Source organism: Candida pseudojiufengensis (genome assembly GCF_024610245.1).
Source record: "Candida pseudojiufengensis strain CBS 10847 chromosome Unknown scaffold2, whole genome shotgun sequence".
Classification (NCBI taxonomy): Eukaryota; Fungi; Ascomycota; class Pichiomycetes; order Serinales; family Debaryomycetaceae; genus Lodderomyces; species Lodderomyces pseudojiufengensis.
Genome location: NW_026261524.1, coordinates 728,613 through 754,650, shown reverse-complemented (window position 1 = coordinate 754,650; position 26,038 = coordinate 728,613). Strand labels below are relative to the sequence as shown.

The following is a 26,038-nucleotide window of genomic DNA, read 5'->3' as shown; positions in this document are numbered from 1 at the left end:
AACTTTGATATACAATTTGATGATTAATATATAGATTTAATGAATATTGAAGATGCTCATCGTGCGGCTTATTTTCAAGTTAATTACCAGATCTGGGGTTCGATTTTGTACAAAATCGAAAATTTCATGAGAATGAATTGCATAATATTCCTAAATATTTTCAATGATGAATTTTCAGGAATGACAAGGCAACAATGTATGATAAACTTACTATTCATAAAACTACACAGAAAAGTACCAATTTCAATCAGACTTTTTTGGAACAATAAGTAATACTTGGAACATTTGGAGTTTAATTATCCCACTTGTAAGAACAACCAATGGTTTTTGAATCAATTGTATTCATAATAGGAGATATCAAAAGAATCCAGTGATTTATTTTTCATGTTCTGGACTGCCTGATCCAATCATTCTTAATTATTAGTTATATCTTTGAAAGACTCAAGATGTTAGGATTATGTTATTATAGAAGATCAGGTTCATTTAACAAAGATAGTTTTGAAAAATTATTGGGGTTAATCGATTCAAGCAAAAGACTTTAGTTTATTGTTGGTACCACGTCTGATGTACCCTACATTCGCAATATTACATCAAGAATTATTTTGTTTTCAAGAATCAAGACTATATTTCCTGATACGTCAAAATGATTATTTATCAATTAATTCATTCTAGATTTGTTAGTATAAAACAACTTTATAAGAATTAAATTAAGATTCACCGTGAAGTATTGCTGACAGAAATGAAATTAGCATGTTTTAGAAATTTACATGACCAACATAGTGCAACCTTGACTTTAATCGCATACAAAAAGACTTCAGCTCTGTTCTCATTAGATCATGAGATCACAGCTTTGAACTACTGCTGGTTTTTATTTTCAATTGTTGTATTCACAATACGATAAGAAGTTGAATTGAAACAAAAGGCGATATCAAATTAGGATATAAATTTCATGCATTCATTAGTCGTCAATCATTAGCCTATATAGAAGCTATAAATAGTGATAGGTGGGAAGTAAAAGCTTTCGACAAAGTCCCAATTGGGTATTGTTGTTATTGTTGTTGTTGTTGTTATTGTTGTTGTTGTTTTCGTTGTTGTTGTTGTTGTTGTTGTTGTTGTTGTAATTGTAATGGAAGCACTTTTATCTGTTGTTGTTATTATTCTCTTTGTAATAGCTATGGTTGTAGTTGTAGTTGGTGTTGTTGTTGTTGATGCTCTTTTTATGACCTTTTAGTAGATATATTGAAGGGTTATTATCATTTCGCATAAAAGATCCTACTCGAGTTTTATCAGTGATTGATTGACCTGAATCGAGACTTGCTCATCTCTTGTGTTACCTTCTATGGTGAGCGTAGCTCGACTTGGACTCAGTATTTCTCTCACCGATCTTGGGGTAGCACCAAATCCTTCCATTCTTCCTCTATTCGAAATCATCACGTCATGAATTACACTTTCAATCAAACTAGGAATTTCATTTCGGAATGACCTCAATGGTATGGTAACCATCCAGAATAGTAAATCAGGTCCAAATTCATCAATAACTCTTTCAACTTGAATAAACTCAAACCCGTATCTTTGACGGACTTTTTCCAACAAATTCTCCATATACTCTGGACTAGGTCTTTCATACATATAATTTGCATCCACTAATGCCGTGATAAGCTCTTCAAAAAACAACTTGATCTGTTTCACAAAATTGTAATAAATACTAAAGTTAATGGTGATAAGGTTCATGGACAAAGGTTGGGGATTGTTATTGACGGCATCTTCATCAAGATAATTGACCTTGTCAAAATTAAATTTTTTCAACACGGGACCGATTTGTTGAGTAATATTGTCCTCGTTATTATCTGAATTCAAGGACATTGAGTATTTGATATGAGTTATTATTTATTATAGTAGTTAAGGTTCTAGTTTTAAATTTATTACATAGAATATTCTATTGATTCTATAAATTATAATGATAGTGTAAATATACCAAAAATATATTTCACATTTTAAATATATCACGACAATAAATATGACATAAATTGTCTAATAATAACAATATAATTATAATACGCATAACCAGAGGAAAAAATACAAATCTAGTGACAAACAAAAATCATGAGATCTGAAACTACCACTACATTTAACGAAATACTAATTAATTAGTATTAATACAATAACTTTATGTTACAATCCTGTTAAATATTATAGCCATGAATATCACGCATACTAATTGTCCATTAAATAGTCAATCAAACGCAAACTACATTTGATATTTACTTTCACAACAGTTATAGCAAATGGAAAGAGGAAAGTTTTAAAGAGTTAACCTTAAACAATCCACCAAACTCAATTCAGACTTATTGAAAATTTGATTTAAATTGTCGAAGATTTTCAATCCCTCACTCAAATCATTTGACTCCAGCCCAAGTATTTGAAGATTTCTATTTTATCGGTTAATGCTACTAAATTTTTGCTCAAGGCTATTTTCTTTGTTTTGAATGCATATCTTATATAATGAATGTAACCAACAATACACTATTTAAACAATCCAAAAGAAATCAACAATATTTGAAAATAAGATAAGATTTAAAATTCAATTAAAACTTGAAGAATTTTTTTGATTCAAGGTTTTGAATCAGGATGTCACTTTTAAGTATATTGCTACTTCAACATCCATAATTTTCCATAATTTTCCATCATCATTACTTTTTCATTTTTACGGACAAACCTCATCAGCTTCAACTCCATATAATTCAAACTATCAATTAAAAAAAGGTCATACCTTCACTTTTGTCCATCAATACAAAACCTTCGTATGAATTACTTCTATAAGTTCCACACCTTACTCACCATCATCAATTAATGACAACATGAACAACACAAAAAGGTAATAAGATGCTCACGAATCTGTGGTAGTTGATTGTAGTTATAAACCTGGTTACGAAGGTGAGTTTTTAAAAAAGGTGACCATTTTTCAATCTGATATTCAACAACCATTTAAATTATTCAGGATGAAAATAGTCATATGAAACCTATAAATGCTTATCGACTATTTAGCAACTACTATTTCATACACTCAACTTACAGCATCAACTTCAAACATACATCAACACGTGCCACCTTGTCAAATTCAGACTGTAAGTCATATCAATGGGACACGTTTTATATTATCATGCCATTAAACATAGTCGTTATGATATATATTAAGTCCTCGTATATTATTCAAACATAAATTTCTTTCAAGTCCTAAGTGGGATTGGTGCATATAAACTCCTCGCATAAAAAGTCTGTAGTATCTAACCTTAATATTAATTTTTAAGGATACTTCAGTTTTTTGGAAAAGGATAGTCAAGTTACTACATTTAAAGTCGCTCTGTTTAGTCCTGTTTATTTGCAAATCTAGCTTAAAAGTAATAGGACCGATACGCATTATGAAAATAGACCTTCAACATCTAATACGACCAGACGAGTTGTTCATTCTTCTATCGAAATGCTAAGAACAATGCGTTATTTAAGCTTGAAATATGTATATTTAGTCTAACTCTAGATATAATTCAACTAATAGAGACGTTAAATTCTTATTCACTAAATCCTCTTCCTCTTACGGTCGAGTCCGTAATCTAACAAGCCATTCAAAGCTCTTGTTCTTTTGTTCAACTGAGGGTTTAAGTCTTTGATATAATCAAGAGCTAAGTCAAATGCAATAGGTCTATTTCCATTGATCAATCTATGGTAGATTTTGATACTTTTGAGAACTTGCTTAATTTCTCTAATCTTCTGACCATCATTGTACACTTTTATAATATAATTCTTCAAATTCACTTGGTCGAATTTTAGACCGTTTAAAAAACAAATGAATTTTCTAAAAATGATCTTGTGGTCGACCAACGCTTTCTGAGGCATAGCTTTTAGCAAATTTAAATGCTTATCATTTTTATTGACCAACTCATCAAATTCTTTGAATAGATTTATTTGATTATTTGAATGTTTTTTATCTATATTATTATATAGAAGGGTAAAATCTGGTGATCTTGATGATGTTGCTGATGTTGAAGTTGCTGATGTTGAAGTTGCTGATGTTGAAGTTGCTGATGTTGAAGTTGCTGATGTTAAAGTTGCTGATGTTGATGTTGCTGTTGATGTTGATGTTGCTGTTGATGTTGATGTTGCTGTTGATGTTGATGGTATTGTTGATGTTGCTGTTGATGTTGATGGTATTGTTGATGTTGCTGTTGATGTTGATGGTGTTGTTGATGTTGCTGGTGTTGTTGATAATGTTGATGTTGCTGGTGTTGATGATGCTGATGTTGCTGATGTTGAATTTGCTGATGGTGTTGTTGATGGTACGGATTCATTCGTCCTTTTCTCATTTGTTGTTGGTTGAGGTACTAAGCTTTCTCTTATAAATTCCACGTCATCGACCTCATCTCCAATATTATTTTTCAAATCCTTGTAGATCGTTTCAACTAACGATTGTACGTTCTCTTTGAACGACATCAACGGCCAAATAACTGCCCAATACACACTAGCTTCTCCAAACTTGTGAATCAATTCTCCACAATTGACTCTTTTAAATTTGTATTTTAACAATATTTCGGCCCTCAATTGTTCCACATATGAGTCACTAGGAACTGCCATTGATGGATTAAGACTCACTATGTCCTCAATCAATTGTTTTAAAAAAATCAGCATCTGTTCAAAAAGAGCATGATAAATTAATAAATTATTTGTGATGAAATCCATTGGTATAGGGTCCGACTTGTCGATATTCCCATCATCTATATTCTTAAGATCATTTAATTGCGCTCTTCTTATTGCGCGACCAACTACTGATGACAAATCCATTGGTGATTAGCGCTGACGCGTAAAAGGGGTAATAATCTGTTTGTTTATGTTTCGTTTGTTTATATTTTGTTTCTAGAAATTTTAATTTCTCGCGTGCTACCACGAATTGGTCACGTGGTTTTTTAGTGTATGATCATAAACTAACTCTTAAAGAAATCCCATAATTATTGAATGGTTGGACTCAATTTGAAAATGCTAGGAAGATTCGATCAAACAGTGGAGATTATTTTGGTCGACACTACGTAAATCACATAGAAAATCACTGAGCAATGTCAATGTCATCACTTCTTTAAATTAGGTACCACATTCACATAAAGCACATAAAGCCATACGGATTCAACAATAAGAAATGTACATTTGCAATATCAAAAAAGCATATAACACCATGCGTCTGAATACAAATATGCAGAGGACATATGGAGAAAGAAAATTTATACTGAAACAACGATCTTATATGCCATGGGCAATTAAAAAGAAATCAATTCCATCAATACCTATTTAGAAGATTGCTTATGCAGATCGAGGATGACATAACTAAAACAATCGGGACAACGAAGTAAAAACAAAAGAGAGAAGATTGGAGAAGAAAAGTCGTATTTGAAACATCTTGAATTTAATGATTTCACATGGAAGGATGTACGATGATTTTTGAAATTATTACCAGTTGCTCAATCGTACGTCAAATTGAAAGATACAGTGAATTTCATTATACGTCTTGGACAAACTGATGCAAATATTGACTTAATTATTAGCTGTGACTTTGAAAGATTCAATATGTTAAAATTATATTATAGTAAAAGATCATTTTACTAACAAAGAAAATTCCAAAGACTTACAGGACTTAGCTCTAGGCTATATTTTATTAAAATCAATTCAACAAGAAATGAATCAGTTGAGCTTCAATTTATGCAGAGACTTTTATGGTATATTCAATTGGAGATAAAACTCACAAACAATTTTACGAATGTTGTCACCGCACCACACGAAAGTCAATTTATTCGAAGGGTTCGACAGGTTTCTCAAGAAAAACAAAAAGAGTTTAGATTAATCTTATGGCATACATTCGAAGACTTTGAAGGATCGAAATAACAAAATTTTTCTATAACGGGAGAAGAAACAAAATCCAGTAGCAATAGTTTATTTAAAAAAAGTTTTCTGCAAAACTCATTGCATCTTAAATTTTCTATTCATATACTTTAACCAGTTTTAACCCCAAGATCTTCAGGTCCAAAACTCATTGGTAATAAATCTTTTAAATAAACTTTTATAAATTCCCCATCTTTGTTAAATAAAAATATTGTTATATTTTTATTAAACTCCCTGATAAATTGTCTACATATTCCACATGGTACAATTGGTTCATTTGTATCTCCTGAAATTGCAATTGCTTTAAAATTCTTGTAACCTTCAGTCTAATCAAGTCAGTAAATAAATTAAATTTTAATTCAATTAAATGTAGATTGTGTGAAATGACATTGAATACATACAACTGCTTTGGTTAATGCCGATCTTTCTGCACATACACCTGCACCATATGATGCATTCTCAACATTCGCTCCTCTTATGAATTCTCCTTCTTGAGTTAGCACTATACATCCAACTCTTAGTTATTAGTATAATTGATTGATTGAAAATGTGGGTGTGGTAAAAAAGTTCACATACCTAAAGTTTGAGTAAGGACAATAAGCATAATCTTTAGCTATTTGAAACAAATAGTTAGTATGTTAATTTATTTTCTTATGAATTTACTGGCTGAATCTATCTTATCTGAAAAACTCAAGTGCAAGATAATAATGAATTTGGAAGTTAAATCTCAATTACTAAGCTAAATATCATACCTTTTAAGACCAAATCTTTTATATTATGGAATTCTTCATCTGTCAATTCATCATGATCATTATAAGTTGTAACACCCATGGTGGAAATAAAAGTAAGATTTTAACGTCTAAGATAAGAAAATTTGATTTATTTTTGACGTGTCGTGTGATGTCGCAAAATACTGTAGAAACTAATTAATTTTACTTTTCTGACAATGAAAATGAGACAGTGATTTTTTTTTTTTCTGTCGCTTTAGTAGTGGCAAACCATAAAGACGACCATAAGACTATTGTAAATTGAAATATTTCAATTGTATTATATCAGCTTCAAGTAAGACATAATTAGCTCATAAGAAGAATTATCACTTATAAAGTGTTTCAAAAAAATATCAAGACCTTCAATTAGTCAGAACATTAACCATAAGCAGAGCAAGATAATACAAAATAATTAATAATCATGGTAACGTTAGAAGAATTAGAAAATATACCAGAAGAAGAAACTTCAATAGATTTGGAAATATTACAATCATCAACATCAGATATAATAAATAGAACTAAATTGTTGGATAATGATATAAAAGTAATGAGATCAGAAAGTCAAAGATTAACTCATGAAAAAACAATGATGTTAGAAAGAATCAAAGATAATCAAGATAAAATAAACAATAATAAACAATTGCCTTATTTAGTTGGAAATGTAGTTGAATTATTAAACTTGGATGTTGAAAAAGAAGCAAATGAACAAGGTGCAAATATAGATATTGATGCTGCTCGAAGTGGGAAAAGTGCAGTTATAAAAACTTCAACAAGACAAACTATATTCTTACCAATGATTGGATTAGTAGATCATGAAAATTTAAAACCAAATGATTTAATTGGTGTTAATAAAGATTCTTATTTAATTTTAGATACATTACCTTCAGAATATGATTCCAGAGTTAAAGCAATGGAATTGGATGAAAAACCAACGGAAACTTACTCAAATATTGGAGGATTAGATAATCAAATTGAAGAGTTAATTGAAGCTGTTGTATTACCAATGAAACAAGCGGATAAATTTAAAAAATTAGGTATTAAACCTCCAAAAGGAGCATTAATGTATGGGCCACCTGGTACTGGAAAAACATTATTAGCAAGAGCATGTGCAGCACAATCTGGTGCTACATTTTTAAAATTAGCAGCACCACAATTAGTTCAAATGTTTATTGGAGATGGTGCAAAATTAGTAAGAGATGCATTTGCTTTAGCAAAAGAAAAAGCTCCAACAATTATTTTTATAGATGAATTGGATGCTATAGGTACAAAAAGATTTGATTCAGATAAAAGTGGTGATAGAGAAGTACAAAGAACAATGTTGGAATTATTAAATCAATTAGATGGTTTTGGTTCTGATGATAGAGTAAAAGTATTAGCAGCAACAAATAGAGTAGATACATTGGATCCTGCTTTATTAAGAAGTGGTAGATTAGATAGAAAAATTGAATTCCCATTACCATCAGAAGAAGCAAGAGAATCCGTTTTAAAGATTCATGCTAGAAAATTACATTGTGATAATGATTCTATAAATTGGAGAGAATTAGCAAGATCAACGGATGAATTTAATGGTGCTCAATTGAAAGCTGTTACTGTGGAAGCAGGTATGATTGCATTAAGAAATGGTAAATCTATAATAAGACATGAAGACTTTGTTGAAGCTATTGGGGAAGTACAAGCAAGAAAATCAAAATCTGTTAATTTTTATGCATAATGTTTTGTATATGTTTATTCAAATTATACTTTGTACTATTTAATGAATCATTGTACTTCAGTAAGTAGATCGAATTGTTTGCCTTTGTTAGGTACTTTTGTGAATTCGTGGATTTAGTCTGACAACAGACCGTATAAAATTACTGAATTTTATACTGGCCTGGGCTTTTGTCTCATGACATTGTTGATACAGAGACTTTGTTTCAGACTAATTTAGATTTACAACAATTTTTGACTCAGAATAACAAGAGCAAAGTTTGAAAATGCACAGAACAAAAGAATAAGGTAGCTGAAGTATCATGAATACTGTAAGTTACTAATTTCGGCTGATTTTAATTCTGGTCCCTCTAATCTATGATTTTTCAAGTATAAAATGTTAGCTCCGTGGGGCAAAACAGATTCAGCAAAACCCGAGCGAAATATTTTATTGGCGCGAATTACTGAACGATGAAATGGACGGATGTGAAAAATCTGTAAATTTCCACGAAAGGATTGTGTATCCATCTTATACTTTTAATTAGTTTTCATTTCAAAAAGTTTCAAATGTATATAAAGTTGGGTATATCCCCTACATAAATTCACATAGAGTTGTTATCTACAAAGAGAAATTAACCATTGTGATTATTGTTTTGAAGAGAGGCATGTTGGTATGAATTGTTCATGAGCAAGCAAGTGTTCATTTTTCACATAGCAAAATGTGGATTGAAGGCACCATCAAATATGAATTGGGAAAATCACTATCATAATTCATATAGATCAATAGGAATAACAGCTATGTGTCTTGCGCTAAGTTCTAGTGGAATGGCTTCAATTATAAAAAGAAAATATTTTAGAGCAGAACTTGTTTTTGGCTAATATTCAAACCGACTCAAACAACTTCAATGAAAATAGTTGCCCAATGATGCTTTGAATGATGTATGAATGTGGAGTTTGCGAGTACATTTGCAATGAAACCTGCCTTTCTATGATTTAACCACCGGTAGCTGTTTTAAGATAGGTGATGACCTATTATTAATTGATGAGACAAGACTACAGGAGAACAACTTTTAAAATCCATTGGTAAAACTAATGATAGAAGCTCATTGAGGCTTATTGGGTCAATTTGCATGGACGACAGGAAAGACTGACGAAAAATTTGCTTGGAAACCGATCTCAAATGGGTATCTCAGAGCGTTATTCACCTCATAGTTAAGACATTGTGGAGTTGAAAATATATCTGGTAATTGAAATATGGTTCATCGAAGGAATATCTTATCAACTGCAATAACTTCGTTCTTTTTAAATTCGGTAAAAGCGTCTCGTAATCAAACTTTGTAATAACTGAGAGTCCGTCATTTAATTAGCTTAAATGTTTGGAGCTCTGGATTATTGCTTCAAGGCATTTATTGGAACAAATTCATCGAGTTATAAACTTTCTTGAGTAAAACATCAGGTTGCATGTTAAAAGTTTTGAAACCTCAAGTGGTAGCATTGACAAAGTCACGTCTAAAATATTTTGATTTTATAAAATGACAACCAAAATATTAAACTTCATATACATTTTTTTTCTAACAAAAATCTTTATAATCAATTACCCATTTTGAAACTAAGATCGGCAATGAAAATTTTGCTTAAATTACCAAAGGAGATTTTGTTTATGATTGTCGAATACATCGATGATATGAAAATACTTGAAGAGCTAATTGCAATTCCAGAATTACAACAACTAGTATTGAGGAAAAAATACTTTAGATTTAATCTTGAAAGTAATTGGGAACAACAAACTGAAGATAGGAATGGAGGTGGAGATATTGCAAAATTAAAATTTCTATACGAAAATTATGAGTTTAAACCTTCAAAAATTAGGGGCAATGTCACTATCATTAATGAATTGATAAACTCAAGATCTTATGATATTGGGGTTAAAAGAATTAAAATAGATAAGGTTAATACGTCTAAGTTTAAACATCTAGACCAAAATTATGAAGGAGCCAGCTACAAGGGCGTTGATTTCGAGGTGTTTTTATCCACAAGTACTACATTTGAGGCGTTTAAAGAAGTCAGTGATAAAGTTAATATCGTTGCAATACTTGCAGCATCCCATTTTATGAGTCCATTTGGGCTTGAACATGATCAGGAGATATTATTTTTGGAAGAATTTAGGAAGATGAATTTGGAATCTTTGAAAATGTGTTATTCGAATAACTTCATGGTTCAACTTCCAGTATCGTTAAAACAATTATTTTTGGTGAGTTCCGCATGTGACAATGCTAACCTAAGTAGCTTAATTCATCTTGAAAACCTTAAACTATATGACTGCACGGGTATAAATTCCTTTAGCGATTTACAACTATCAAAGTCTATCAAGCTCCTATCGTTTGAATTCTGTGATATAGCAGCCTTAGGTGATTTAACAACCTATAATGAGTTGAAAATTATTGACATTTTTGGTTGTGAAGAATTAGTCGATTTCATTAAATGCTCCCTTCCAAATTCGATGGAAAAAATAGTCTACAGTCATGATACCGCTCAATGGAGAATATCTGATTTGATAAGGGGTGTAACATCAGGTGAGAATACAGAATTTGATGTATCTGACTTTTCAGAAGATGGAATATTTCTTGGGGCTAATTTTATTTTACCTTCTCAATTGAAAGAGCTAAGCATTAGTTCCGTAGTTAATAAATTAACATTAGGAACCAATTTGGAATTAAAAAATCTTAATAGATTGGAGGTTGTAAGCCTTCAAATTGATTTGATTGGTTTGCTATTTTCGTTGCCATCGCGTATGTTAAAAATTGAAATTACTTCCTGTTTCATTTCCAAGGTTGAAACAATAGCTTTGTTTCCAGAGCTGGTCCTAATAATTTTTCGGGACAATACCATTGAAAACGTGTTTGAAACAAATTTAAATGGAATGAAAAGATTGAATACTTTGAAAGTTGAAAGCGTATTCCTAAGCCTTGACGCTGATGAAGAAGATGATGATGCTGATGTTTGCCGATTGATGATTCCAAATTCAAATGCTGGTAATTTACTTGAACTAAGCGCTGAAAGTAGGAAGGAAGAAATCTTGTTTGTCGATTTACCTAATGTAACTCAACTTTCCCTTTGCAATCCAGAGGGCGATTGGTATGCAAGCTCGATTCCTCCTCAATTTTCATTAACTGCTTGTGGTAATTTAAAAAACTTAAATTTAAGAAGCTTGAAATTTCATCAACTAAATCTTGACTGGTTCCCCAATTCATTGGAGGTTTTGAATATATCTGGTATGAAATTGAACTCCATCATTGGAAATTTTTACAACTTTAATAAGTTAAAAGAATTGGAATTGGTAGAAAATGAGATCCGAAATTCGATGTTGATTTATAAAACTTTCCCTTCAAGTTTGCAAAAGTTAGATTTATCAAACAATGAGTTTGAGAATTTGAAATGCTTGAATTTAAGTAATTGTGTAAGACTTCGTTTTTTAGAATTAAACGAAGTTACAAGACTGAAATCACCATTAGGCGCAAATGAATTGAAGGATTGGTTTCTCAAATTAATGACAAATGCGGGTGATAGATGCAATCGTGCGATTTTATCGAATTATACCTCCGAGATAATTTTTGTTATTGTTGATGGTGTTGATAAGACACGTTAGATGAAAATTCAGGTTTAAATTTGAAAGGAAAATTAATTATAAATCATATGAATTAAACAGGGAGCTAAGAGAAATAGATGAATGGAAATTTAATTGTTATCAACTATGTGTAATTACTTTGAAAGAAAATTATGTTGTGTGAAACAGATTAATTTTTGATTTCTGATTAGTTTTAAAAGCAGTATGGCTGAAGGGTAAAACATGGAGAGATACAAGAAAATAAAGCATGAAATTGCAAGAGTGTTGTTCAAGTATACTTCAGTGGTGATGAAGATTGTCAAATAGATTTCCAGGTTCGAAACAGGTCCTTCTCCGGTGTTTGGTATTTTTGTCAATTTATTAGTATTTGGTTCAAAATTTATGCTAAAATGCTATCTTAAATGATTGAAAACTCTACGAATATATATAAGATGTTTAACCATTACAGTAAAGTAATATTAAGTGTTGTTAGTGCTTCTCTAAATATTATATATTATTCCTTTTTGATATTGCAGTAGTTGCTGTAACTAATTTTAATTTATGGTCAATTCCATTCTTTTACACAATCGGAGATCGAAAATTTGTATGATGTTCCCTTCATAATATACTTTGTCGTTACCAAGATAATATTTCTCGCCATCATCATCATCATCATCATCGTAAATTTTTATTATCATCACTTTTATTATCATATCAATTTTCAATTTTTGGTAAGGGAGCGAGTATATGGCTGTTCTGAATTCTATCGCTTATTTTAATACTTTGTACTGCTAATTTTGCAAATGTTGAATACTGTCCCTCAATTTAAATAAACTTGAAAATGAATTCAATACTCTGATATATTACTTTTTAACCCATTCTTCCCTTTTCTGCAACTTCTGAGATGAATTGAACAAAAATGTTCCATAAAAAAGTTCATTGTCTTTCGTGAAAGTAGTTGAAGCCAAAATTATTGTGAAAGCTTATACATTTGCAAATGAAGAATGAAGACAACATAATGTTTTGATAAAATGCTTGGACATATCTTTTAAAAACTGCTATTAACTCCAACTGACTTTGATTGAACCAAACAAAAGCTGAAAAAAAGACGAGATCTACTGGATTGTAGACTGTGAACAATCTAGTTCAGAAAACATCTTGATTCAAGATAGTCTTAATCGTTGAGTATCTAAGGGTGAAACGAATATAGATGACGAGATAAGATTATTAATCTATTATATAAAAGTTTCAGAATTTGACCAGAGGATTGTATGCAGGTTAATTTATCAATTCCGAAATGAAAAGTTAAATTTCATTCTGTTCTTTGATTCCATCTTCATCTTGATCTGCAAGTATTCACATTTCCACTTTTTCAGTCAAAAATCAACTTATAACAAGTATCTCAACAAACATGAAATATTTTATTGACTCCATCACTGATATAAATTGAGTTAGGAATAATCATCAGATAACGCAAATTTACCTTTCTTTTAAGAAAAAGTGAAAGCTGAGACTTTAGCTTACTACAACTCATTCGTGTTTGTCCCTTTACACTTCACCACCCCTTATCACTTCAAAAATGCCTGCTTGAAATGACTTAAAATGAGGAACATTATAACAAATGGAATATTTTCTTGACATGATTTAGTTTTTAGAGTCATGTTTGCCATACCAAAGTATTTGCGAAGAAAAATACTTCAGATGTTATCATCAAAATTCGAATTAGACTTGCTGAATTTTAATGACAAGATTTTACAAATTAAAATCACACAGTTTTTGAAAAGGAATATTGCTCCGTGAAAGATTTTGTTGTGCTCCATTTTTTATTCTCATTTGGGGAATATGAAGAATGTTTTGATGAGAACGCCTTCGACATGAAAGTACTTTAAATTATGATGGTGTTTGACTAAACTGGTTCAGCTAATTTTGATGTTGCATCAAGATGTTAGAAATTTAGTAATGATCAAGAATAACACGTTGCTTGCGATTAATTGCGTGCGGTCAGTTTCCAGAACTACCTTTTAATTTTTTTTGAAAAATTACTGTGTTTCAATTTATCTATTCCATCATCGTTAAACGAAAAATTACTTATTTTAAAAAAGATTTTAAGCTTGAATAATTCAGGAAAGAGAGGTAGTGATGTAACTTATAAGAGGAAGATGATTTCTTTGCACAGTTGGAAAATATTAGACAGCTGGCGTGATAAACTGTCGATTATTTTGAGCTATGTGATTGTCAAATTCAGAGTCAATATCTGTTTCAACGATTGAACCGTTTTGCATAATTGACACATTTGGAGAGGAATTCGACAACCTCTCAATTGTGACCTCGTGGAGTCAAAAATATTTGTGGAAGTGGGACTTTAACTTATTGAAGGTGTTTTCCTACCTAACTATACCCGTTTTTATTCGACTAAACCACGACAGTAAGATTGTTTTATTCGAATTCCATAATAGTTGCACGTATTTACAATTTTGTCATCACTAAGACACAGTCTTTCAATTAATTCAATATTTGGTGTATTCGACTATTGCTTCGAGGCAGTCAATGAAATAGATTCATCGAGTTTTGAGCTTTCATGATTAAAACATCAGGGTTGTATGCTACAATTTTGAAACCTCGAGTGGTAGCATTCACAAAGTCACGTCTTGAATATTTTGATTTAATAAAATGACATACAAAATATTACATTTCATATACACTTCCTTTTTTTAAAAAAATCTTTATAATCAATTACCCATTTTAAAAGTCAGATCGGCAATGAAAATATTTCTTGAATTACCAAAGGAGATTTTGTTTAAGATTGTCCAATACATCAATGATCAGAAATTGCTTGAAGAGTTACTTTCAATTCCAGAATTACAACAACTAGTGTTGAGGAAAAGGTATTATAAATTTCAATTAAAAAATACTTTGGATCAATTGAATAAAAATGAAGACGGAGTAGGAGACATTGCTAAGTTGATATCATTATACGAAAACTATGGATTTAAACCTGCAAGAATTATAGCTGATGTTACCATCATTAATCAATTATTTAATACAAGATCTTATGAGTTTCAAAAAACAAGCGGCTCCAAGCGAATGAAATTAGATAAGGTTACTAAGGCTCATCTAGATCAGAATAATGAAACCGCCAGCTACAAGGACATAAATTTTGAAGTGCTTTTGCCTACAAACACTACATTTGACGCGTTTAAAGGCATAATGGAAAAAATGAAAATAGTAGGATTATCTGTGCAAACTGATAATCTGAATCCATCTCGATTTCGCGATGATCAGAAAGATCTATTCCTAGATGCAATCAAAAATTTTAAATTGGAATCTTTAGAAACCTACTATGTGGCTAATTTTCAGGTTCAATTTCCAGTATCACTAAAAAAATTAACTTTAAAAAATCATTCCACATGTGAGAATCTTAACTTAAGTAGTTTAATTCATCTTGAAAACTTTAAAATGAATGATTGCACAGGTATTAATTCATTGAGAGATCTTCAGCTTTCGAAGTCTATTAAATTTTTGAAGTTTGAATTATGTGATATGGCAACTTTAGGTGATTTAACAACATATAACAAGTTGAATGTTATTGAATTTTGTGGTTGTATTAATTTAATTGACTTTGTCAAATGCTCTTTCCCAAATTCGATGCAGAAAATTATATACAGTCATGACACCAGTAAAGGGACAATACCTGATTTGATAAGGGAGGTAAGAGCAGGAGAAAGTACACAATTTGATCTAGGTGACTTTACTGAAGATGGTATATTCCTAGGTGTTAATTTTAAATTTCCTTCCAAATTAAAAGTGTTAACCATTAGTAACCGGAGTGATTCATTAACATTGGGATCAAACTTGAATTTAAAAAATCTTAATACATTAGTGCTAGATTGTATCAGAATTGACTTGATTGGTTTGTTATTGGCGTTGCCAACGCAAATGTTTGAAATTATTATTACTTCTTGTCACATTTTGAAGGTTGACACAATTGCTTTATTTCCAGAGCTGGAGGTAATAAGTATTTTATGCAATACCCTGGAAAACAGTTTCAAAACAAATTTAAATGGAATGAAGGGATTGAGGCATTTGGAAATTGCATGCGATAATGAGGGCATTAATAAAGCTACTGCTCACCAATTGATGAGCCCGTATTCAAATACTGGCAATTCTTCGCTTGAACTATACGATGAAAGCAGAAAGGAAGAGATCTTAGTTGTTGATTTACCGAATGTTAATAACATTTCCCTTGAAAATTTGGTCTATGATAGGGATGCAAGCTATAATCAAATAGATTTAACTACTTGTGGTAATTTGAAATGGTTAGAATTAACGCATTTGACGTTTCATCATTTAAATCTTGATAATTTCCCGGATTCATTAGAGGTCTTGTCGATTTCCGAAATGAAAATAAAACTGATTAATGGGAATTTTGGCAAATTTAATAATTTAAAAACATTAGAGTTGGTACGTACTGAAATAACGGATTCAATGTTAGTTAATAAGACATTTCCCGCAAGTTTGGAGCATTTAAATTTATCTGTCAGTGTTGAGAATTTGTCATGTTTAAACTTAAGGGATTGTATTAAACTTCGATTATTATTTTTAGATAATGCTAAGCCCTCGAAAATGAAATCACCATTAGGCGCAATTGAATTGAGAGACTGGTTTCTCGGATTAGTCCGCAATGCGGGTGATAGACACAATCGGGCAATTTTAACGAATTATGCCCACAAAACAATTTTTGAAATTTTTAATGGTGTTGAGGTTATTCAGTTGACGAGTTAGTTGAAAATTCAGACATAAATTCGAAACGAAAATCAATGGTAGAAAGGATAAAATTTACAAAGAGCTAAAAGAAACAAATGTAAACTAGTGTACGAGTTATATAGCATGTGTATCTACTTTGAAAGAAAATATAGTGTTGCAAAAAAGATGAATTTTTAATTTTCTGATCAATTTTTCGAAGCAATATGGTTGAATTGGAAGACATATAAACGTGAGAAAGGTATGAATTTGAAACATTGTTGTTCAAGTTTACGTCAGTGACCTGGTGGAGATGAAATTGTCAAACAGCACGTTCGAAAAAGGTGCTTCTACGGTGTTTGATATCATTTTCAATTTACGAGTATTTGTTTTAAAATTTATGCTAAAATGCTTTATTAAATGAATTGAAAACTCCAAGAATGTGTATAAAAAGTTTAGATATCACGGTAAAGTAATATAAAGTATTGCTAGTGTTGCTCTAAACATGTAATATTCCTTTTTGATTTTACAATAGTTGCTACATCTAGTTTTACTCTTTTTTATGGTCAATTCTAATCTTTTTCACAATTGGAGGTAGAACTTTGTATGATGTACTTCGTCGTTCCCAAGTCAATATTTCTAGCTATCCTCATTTTTTATCATTATCTATCATCCCGTTCATTATTATATCAAGTTTGAATTTTTGATCAAAGATTGAGTATTTCGCTATTTTATTTCCCATTGTTTACCTCAATACTTGTTACTGCTATTATTGCATTGTTAAATGTTATTGTTCATTTTATATTTTAGAAATTGGAAATGAATTTACCACTCTGATATAATACTTTTTAACTCATTTTTACCTTTTCTGCAACTTTCGAGATGAATTGACTGGAAAATTAAATGAAGTTTATTATCTTTTGTTAAAGCAGTGAAAGTCATGATTAATGTGAAAATTTATACTTTTGCTGATAAATACAACATATACCTTTGAGTTTTGTACACCATTAAAAACTAAGTACCATTTTGAAATTCCAAATTAAGTATATATAGCATCAAATCTCTAACACTTGGACTATTATAATAGTTTTTAAAGTATTGAAATGTTTTTAAAGTATGATGATGATCCAATAATGCTAATGATAATACAGACGATAATGATGATAATGATAATACAGACGATAATGATAATGAATATAATACTCACAAAACTAACAAATGCAGGAATTCCAAATATAGATGATGGTCAGAACGAATACAACACGTAGACGTAGATCATGGTATGTATGATAAAAAAACCATCATTCATAAAATTATTGTCATTTGGGTTTTCCTCATCAAGTTCATCTTGTTCATTCTGATGGTATTTTTCTCCATTATTCTTGTATCTCTTTTAGTTAGTTCATCAACAAGAAAATTAAAACTAATTACCACAATTGTATCAATTTAAAATCTGGATCTTGTAGTTGTTAGTTAATATACACCTGATATTTCAATTAGGTATGTCTCCTTAAAAGTCATAAATTACTTGTGTGTCGTAAAATACAATGTTTTTCCAATTAGACTGTATATAAAATATTAATGAGTAAATTATTTAGATAAGATAAGTAAATATTATGTACTGTACAATACAATATTTAAATCCTTAAATTTATCTATTACTAATTTATAAATTTACAACCAATTACTATCATCTAATCATATTTCATAAATTTTATACTACTTTATCATTTATTTGTATATCTTATCAATAAGACATTCAACAAATATTGATAAATAATAGAAATATAGAAAGTTTATAAGTTTGAGATTTTTAACTTAATATTCTACTTTTTATTTAAAAACTTATATATAAACTGTGGATTTTATAATAATAAAAAGTAATGGAAGACAACAACAGTGTTGGAAATAATATAATAAACAATAGATTCAATAATAATAAATATAATAATAATAATACTTCTATCAACAATAAGTCAACTTTGCCTTTTAATCAAATTAATAGATTTTCATCAACAAAAGAAGGATCAAATCAACCACATAATATAATATATCAAAAGAATACATTGTCTAATCAAAAATTAATCCATAATAATAATGATGATAATAATAAAGATAAAATTATATCACCTACTTCAACTACAACTACGGAATCTATTTCAAGTAATATGAGTTATAATACATCAAATTCTTCTTCTTCAAAAAAATTAGATACTATTGGAAATTATAGTATAGGTCCTGAAATTGGTAAAGGATCTTTTGCTATAGTATATAAAGGAAATGATTTAAAAACAAATAAATCAGTTGCAATTAAATCAGTTTATAGATCAAAATTAAAATCTAAAAAATTAATTGAAAATTTGGAAATTGAAATACTGATTTTAAAAACTATGAAACATCCTCATATTGTTGGTTTATTAGATTATAAACAAACCCCTGCTCATGTACATTTAATTATGGATTATTGTTCAATGGGTGATTTATCATATTTTATAAGGAAAAGAAATCAACTTATTAAAACTCATCCTATTATATCAAGTTTATTAGATAGATATCCATCTCCACAAGGATCTCATGGATTAAATGAAGTATTAGTATTACATTTTTTAAAACAATTATCATCTGCTTTATTATTTTTAAGAGAGAAAAGTTTAGTACATCGTGATATAAAACCTCAAAATTTATTATTATGTCCTCCTTTACATTCTAAAATTGATTTTATAAGTTTAAATTATAAAGGTATGTGGGAATTACCTATATTAAAAATTGCTGATTTTGGATTTGCAAGATTTTTACCTTCAACTTCAATGGCTGAAACTTTATGTGGTTCTCCTTTGTATATGGCACCTGAAATTTTAAGATATGAGAAATATAATGCAAAAGCTGATTTATGGTCTGTTGGTGCTGTTTTATATGAAATGACTGTTGGAAAACCTCCTTTTAAAGCTGGTAATCATATTGAATTATTAAAAAACATTGAAAAAGCTAATGATGTTATAAAATTTCCTATGGCTGCTCAAGTACCTGAATCTTTAAAACAATTAATTAGATCATTATTGAAATATAATCCAACTGAAAGAATATCTTTTCAAGAATTTTTTAATAATAATTTAATAACTTGTGATTTAGAAGATACTGATAAACCTTTAGAAACTTCAGAAATTGATGAAAATTTATTCATTAGTGAATATATAAGTCCTATAAAACATAATGAAAGATCACAATTGTTAAAAATGACACCAGTAAATGAAGAAGCAAATTTAGAAAAAGAAATAATAAAGAATCATGAAACACCTTTGAAAGAAATTGATATTCCAAAAAGTAGTAGGGATGAAGAAATAAAAAATTTAATAAATAAAAACAGTCCTGATCCAGAAACTTTAACTCACTCAATTAATAAAAGTCCTTCTTTTAAATTGAAAAAAGATGATGTAATATTAGAAAAAGATTATGTTGTTGTTGAAAAAAGAGCTATTGAAGTCAATGCTATTGCAGATGAATTAGCACACGCTGGAAGTGGTGCTGGTGCAATATCTGATCCTCGCAAACATACATCATCATTGAATTATCAACAACAAACAAATTCACAACAACAACAACAACAACTGCAAAATCCATTTCTTCAACAAAATCAAAGAAGAAATTCTAATAACAGACGTCCAAGTTTTACTGATAGAAGAATATCTATTTCAATATCTCCAACTAATGCACTTAGTAAAGCTATAGGTCTTGCATCACATAGATTATTTGGAAATACACAAACAACAACTTCATCCAACATTTCCAATAACAATTCTTCAACCAATGTAACAACTAATCAAGAAAATAATCAATCATTTTCAAATTTAATATCAAGTCCTCATTTTGCAAATAATATGTTACTACAAAAACTTAATTTACCCAATATTCCAGATCCATCAGGATCTGATCAATTTTATTCAGATAAAACTAATCATACACCAGATGAAATTTTATTAATTAAATTAGAAACTATAGCAACAAAAGCACATGCAGTAAATTTATTTGCTGATGTAAAATTTAGTCAATTAATTCCAAGTCCACCTTCTTCAGATGATACGAAAGCTGAATTTATGAATGTAAATGATATTTTACCACCTAAGATTATAAAAAGTATAAGCGAAGAAGGAGTAGTATTATATGTTAAAGCATTATCTTTATTAGCTAAAGGAATGGCATTAGCAAGTGAATGGTGGTATGATCAATTTGATTCTTCTTCATTAAATGAATCAAATAGATTAAAACCTGATGCAAATATAAATTTAAAAATAAATCAATTAGTTCAATGGATTAGAGAAAAATTTAATGAATGTTTAGAAAAAGCAGAATTTGTTAAATTAAGATTACAAGAATCAAAATTAGCTATAAATAATTCAACAATAAAAGAAGGTGATGATGATGAAGATGATGGTGATAATAATAATAATAAATCAATAACTACAACAAAAGTAGTAGCTGAAAAATTATTATTTGATAGAGCATTAGAAATGTCAAGAAATGCAGCAGTTAATGAATTAGTAAAAGAAGATTTACATGGTTGTGAATTATCTTATAGTACAGCTATATGGATGCTTGAAGCAGTATTAGATGAAGATGATGATATTGATAATCAAAATTCAAATAATAATAATAATAATAATGGTGAAAATAATTTTAAAAAATTAGATGATGAAGATAGAATAATGGTTGAAAAATTTATTGTTAGTATTGGTAATAGATTATCTGTATTAAAGAAAAAAATTGAATTTTTATAAAATTCAAAGTATAGTTTCATTAATTAGTTTTAAAGGTTTGTAAATAATAAATGGAATATTTGTTTCAATAAAATTACAATTTTGTGAATAGTTTTTTAAAGCTTTTGTATGAAGTCAAGTTGATTATACTATGCTTTCAAAATTATTCTCTTACCGCAGACATCCGTACTACTCTGATTACATTGTAGTTACGGTTGCATAACAATCATTCATTGCGGTACGGATGTTGGATCGCAGCATATCAAAAAAGACAATCTAGCATAACAAAATAAAGGTATAGCATAACAAAATAAATAAAACTGTGTTTGATATGCCATACCAAAATAAAAATTTTTCGATATGGCGTAACAATTATTCTTTTGATATGGCGTATCAATTATTCTTTTGATATGGCATAACAATAAAGTAGAAGCATAACAATAAAGTAGAAGCATAACAAAAAATATTTCCAAATTGCATAACAAAATATGAATTGAGCATATCAAAAATAGGTCAGATCTCAAAGTAGAGATCTTCAAATCTATTAGATCTACCGTATCGATCTGATTGGGAGTAAAATCTAAGATTTTGGAGTATAATTCAATATTTTAGATTTAGCTTGAAAAAGGACTTTAAATCATATATTTCTATTCCAAAAATTAGCTCAATTTAATTAATATTGATATCATTAAATAGAAGGATTATTATAGACAAGTATTTAATCTAAAACCACAGGATCATCCCAGCTGCTCCCGTCACCTCCTCCTCCTTTATCTTTAAATGCATCAAAAGGATCAAAATGATTTTGTTTCCATAATGATAAATTTCTTTTAGGACTTTTTTTATTATTAATATCTCCTCCATTCATTATATTTCCTAATTTCATTTTTTTATTATTATGATTTAATTCTTGTTTATAAATTTCATCATCTTCATCATCAGAACTTAATGTTATTATTAAATCTTTATCATTTTGATTATTTAAATTACTACCATCATTATTATTAAAATTCAGTGGACTTTTAGTTTTATAAGAATTTGTTGAATCAATTGTTCTATATTTTTTTAATCCAATTAATTCAATTTTATCAATTTCTTTTGGAGTACGTTGTACAAAAAAATTAAAAGTTTCACTTATTGTTAAAGCATTTAATTGAAAATTTACATCACAAATTGGACATTTATAAAATGGACATGCTTGATAAGTTGGAGTTACAAAATTTGATGTATATCTATTTATTGATACTTGTCGATGTTGTTGATTTGAATTGGAATATTGAGTGGTTCCATTCAGCCCATTATTATTTGTATTATTATTTGTTCCATCATTATTGAGTACTGTGACATAAGGAGCTAATCTGAGTTGAGGTATGATAACATGTCGATTTGTATTCGATGTTGGGTATGGTTGATTTGTGCTTGTGATTGGTATTTGAGAAGATGTATGCATGGCTGGTTGGAAAGGTAGTTGTTGTTGCAGTGTAGGGTATTGATGATGATAATATGGTGGATATGGTGTAGATGGTGGTGATTGTTTTGGCATAGGCAGTGGTAGTGTTGATGGTATTGGTGGATATTGTTGTTGATGTTGTTGACGATGCTGCTGTTGCTGTTGCTGTTGCTGATGTTGAGCTTGCGGTACAGATGCTTGATTTTGTGGTTGTTGTGGTTGTTGTTGTTGTTGTACCTTTTGCTGGTTTCTTGATAATTTTTCATAATTTTGTCTAAACAAAGTTTTTTTTGTTAAATCTTTAATCATTTCAGGTAATTTATTAAATAAACAAAAATTTTCAAAATCAAAACAATCAAAATGTTTACAATGTAAACTTTTAACTGGTAATTTTATTCTACTACCACCTAATGGATCTTTTAAAGAAAAAATGATTTTATCAATTAAAAATTCATCATCTTCTTCTTTTTCCTCATCAGGATTAAGTTCTTTTATTTCATCTTCTAAAACCGAAAGAACATTTGAAGGTAAAATTTTATATTCTTGACCTGATTGAGTTGAGGTTTGAGTATTATTTGATACCTGTGAATTATCGAATGTCGTCATCTGAGCTTGATTTTCTGGTTGTTTTAATATTTTATTTATTTCATCATCAATTTTACGTAATTCTTCCGTAAAAGCTGTTGATTTACCTTTCATAGTATGAGGATGTCTTTTATGATCATTCGCAATGTTTGTTTCGTTTCTTCTTATATTTTGTTGAGGCGTATTTATTTGTTGAATTTGTGAATAGGGATATGTATTTGAATTCGAATTGGAATCTTTATTCGATTTAGGTTGTGATGATTTGGAATTCAGTCTTTTTTTAGTACTAGTTTTATCCAAAGATGAGTCTTTTGAAGTATCAATCAGTTTCAAAATACTGGAAGGCAATTTTATAGTAACTATCAACCTTTTTATCTTCTTTCTTGTTTGAAAATCATTCAATATGAACACTTTATCATTTGATGTTGTTGGTCCACGAATAGGTTTCAATTTGGGCATGTTTTATCATATAAATAATTAGATCTTGATGTTATTTGATGCATATATTGTGAAATTATTTATTGGGAAGAATGTTACTTTATTAGTCTAATGATTTATTATGATTGACTTATGAGTTACCATCCTATTTTATAATACTATGATTTTTGGTCGGTTTGATCTTTTTCAAATACAGTATCGATTCGTAAAACAAAATGGATTAGCTCTTGTAACAAATCTTTATCTATGAATTTAGTGGATGTTGAGAAAAGAAAATGGTGGTAAAGTTTGATAAATTTGTTTGAATAAATAATAATCTATATTATTAATTTATCTATCACATATTTAAAACACATACAATTTATTTTACTAATACAATACATATTATTGATGTAGTGCTACCAAATTATTGAAATTTTGATACAGTTATATTAATAGTTTTAATATTAATGTAAGATGATTGAACAGTCTTTAAATGCCTTGAAAACGAAAGTAAAACATTATAGTTGTTTGAACTCCTATTTTACCGTTTGAATTTTAATATCCATTGTTACATTTACAAATTTTTTAAGCGCTAATTAGTGTATACATTTTTTTACCAAGTGGTCTTCTTTGAATCAATTAAACCTACATAAATAGATGATATCGAATGAATTTATACGACACCTCTATGTGTAGCCACTGTCAAGTTGAGTAGCAATTTCATTTTTCCATCATGAGATCAAAATACATTTTGCTTCTATTCATCATTCTACTTTATTGTGCGGAACAGAATTTTGTGACTTTTTGCAGCCAAACTCTACACAACGAACATTTAAAGGATTATATACTCAATTTTTCTAACCTCAAAATTAAAAAAGGTTGTTGTAATCCAAATATCTTATTATCAACTCATTTTAATCTCCATTCACCCACTCAAAAGTTTAATACTTCCTTCATCCAAATTTGTATTGCTGATAAATTAAGTTTTTTTCAACTACCAGCATTTAATTAGTCATGTTGTATGGTTGTAAATGATTAGCAAAAATACAACTTTTAATTTAAACACTAAAGCATATAACACAGTCAATGCCATACGTTGACTAACTGAAAACTTAGAATAAAATGATCAAAATTTGAAGTAGTTATCTCGATGATGAAGTAGATTCCAGAATTTGGTTCGAAAAGAATGCACAGATGTGCGGTACGGATGTGTAAAATTTGTTTCAAAGTCGTAAACTATTGGTGTCGCAAAACAAAACACAAGTAACAGATATTTATTCTATACGGAGAAGTTTCCGATTTGAATCACAATATATGATAACAATATATCATTCTTTTATTTCAAAACACAATTATCAAATATTAATTACAAATTAAATCCCTTTAACGCCACTACAATATAAGAAGTTTGCAAAATGTCGGATAATTCAGAAAATGCTCCTAATATTACAGATCTCCCAAAGAAGATTCAAGATCTTGAATCTATCTTTGAAATACAATCAAAATTAATTGCAACAACAAAACAAAAATTGATTGAATTACAATTAAATGAAGTGAAGTCCAAAATGAAGCAACTTGATACAAACAATAATATTGAATCTACCAATACTTCAGATTTTGTCAATAATGAAGATATAGTTCAATTAGTGACAGAATTACAATCTCAATTGGATAGTTTTGAAGATAGAACATTACGTCGGACATATAATTCATCACTTAATTCAAATACAGATAAAATAGCACCTTTATCCAACAAAGATGGTGATTTTCCAGATTTCCAGATTCCTATTACTATTGATGAATTTAAAAATTTATCGAAAGAAAAAGTTATAGAAATGGGATTTTTTTACGAAATAATTTTACCTACTAAGGAAGAAATAGATCAAGTTCTTAATTCTGATGAAAATAAAGAACAGAATAACAGTAAAATTGATATAATTAATATTAATAAGAATAAAAATATCTCACAAATCTTATCAGAATTTAGTGATGAGCAGGTTGATGAAATTTTTGATGATTTAGCAAGATTTTTTGGAATTAAGCTTAGAAGAGTAAGCGATGGTTGGTAGAGATATATAATATAGTAACTAACTAGTTCTACAAAAAGTTATAATAT

General features: G+C 29.2%; 9 protein-coding genes across 9 annotated transcripts; 5 read left to right on the top strand and 4 right to left on the bottom strand. All coding sequences in view use genetic code 12, as the record gives it.

Annotated features, from left to right (window-relative positions):
- Window positions 1-1,272: 1,272 nt before the first annotated feature.
- KGF55_001217 (uncharacterized protein) lies at window positions 1,273-1,863 on the bottom strand (the record flags this gene model as incomplete). Its single annotated transcript, XM_051755770.1, has 1 exon — window positions 1,273-1,863. One exon carries the CDS (start codon window positions 1,861-1,863, stop codon window positions 1,273-1,275), a length of 591 nt encoding a protein of 196 aa, XP_051616258.1.
- A 1,710-nt stretch (window positions 1,864-3,573) lies between these two features.
- KGF55_001216 (uncharacterized protein) lies at window positions 3,574-4,833 on the bottom strand (the record flags this gene model as incomplete). The annotated part of the gene is made up of 1 exon (XM_051755768.1): window positions 3,574-4,833. The coding sequence occupies one exon, from the start codon at window positions 4,831-4,833 to the stop codon at window positions 3,574-3,576; it is 1,260 nt and encodes a 419-aa protein (XP_051616257.1).
- Window positions 4,834-6,029: 1,196 nt separating this feature from the next.
- KGF55_001215 (cytidine deaminase) lies at window positions 6,030-6,750 on the bottom strand (the record flags this gene model as incomplete). The annotated part of the gene is made up of 4 exons (XM_051755767.1): window positions 6,030-6,245; window positions 6,321-6,435; window positions 6,496-6,532; window positions 6,672-6,750. The coding sequence occupies 4 exons, from the start codon at window positions 6,748-6,750 to the stop codon at window positions 6,030-6,032; spliced, it is 447 nt and encodes a 148-aa protein (XP_051616256.1).
- Window positions 6,751-7,107: 357 nt separating this feature from the next.
- RPT5 (proteasome regulatory particle base subunit) lies at window positions 7,108-8,397 on the top strand (the record flags this gene model as incomplete). Its single annotated transcript, XM_051755766.1, has 1 exon — window positions 7,108-8,397. The coding sequence occupies one exon, from the start codon at window positions 7,108-7,110 to the stop codon at window positions 8,395-8,397; it is 1,290 nt and encodes a 429-aa protein (XP_051616255.1).
- Window positions 8,398-9,993: 1,596 nt separating this feature from the next.
- On the top strand, window positions 9,994-12,018 carry KGF55_001213 (uncharacterized protein; the record flags this gene model as incomplete). The annotated part of the gene is made up of 1 exon (XM_051755765.1): window positions 9,994-12,018. One exon carries the CDS (start codon window positions 9,994-9,996, stop codon window positions 12,016-12,018), a length of 2,025 nt encoding a protein of 674 aa, XP_051616254.1.
- A 2,718-nt stretch (window positions 12,019-14,736) lies between these two features.
- KGF55_001212 (uncharacterized protein) lies at window positions 14,737-16,758 on the top strand (the record flags this gene model as incomplete). The annotated part of the gene is made up of 1 exon (XM_051755764.1): window positions 14,737-16,758. One exon carries the CDS (start codon window positions 14,737-14,739, stop codon window positions 16,756-16,758), a length of 2,022 nt encoding a protein of 673 aa, XP_051616253.1.
- Window positions 16,759-18,599: 1,841 nt separating this feature from the next.
- On the top strand, window positions 18,600-21,488 carry ATG1 (serine/threonine protein kinase; the record flags this gene model as incomplete). Its single annotated transcript, XM_051755763.1, has 1 exon — window positions 18,600-21,488. The coding sequence occupies one exon, from the start codon at window positions 18,600-18,602 to the stop codon at window positions 21,486-21,488; it is 2,889 nt and encodes a 962-aa protein (XP_051616252.1).
- A 697-nt stretch (window positions 21,489-22,185) lies between these two features.
- Window positions 22,186-23,961, bottom strand: FGR3 (Fgr3p; the record flags this gene model as incomplete). The annotated part of the gene is made up of 1 exon (XM_051755762.1): window positions 22,186-23,961. The coding sequence occupies one exon, from the start codon at window positions 23,959-23,961 to the stop codon at window positions 22,186-22,188; it is 1,776 nt and encodes a 591-aa protein (XP_051616251.1).
- A 1,376-nt stretch (window positions 23,962-25,337) lies between these two features.
- On the top strand, window positions 25,338-25,991 carry MRP8 (Mrp8p; the record flags this gene model as incomplete). The annotated part of the gene is made up of 1 exon (XM_051755761.1): window positions 25,338-25,991. The coding sequence occupies one exon, from the start codon at window positions 25,338-25,340 to the stop codon at window positions 25,989-25,991; it is 654 nt and encodes a 217-aa protein (XP_051616250.1).
- Between the last annotated feature and the right edge of the window lie 47 nt (window positions 25,992-26,038).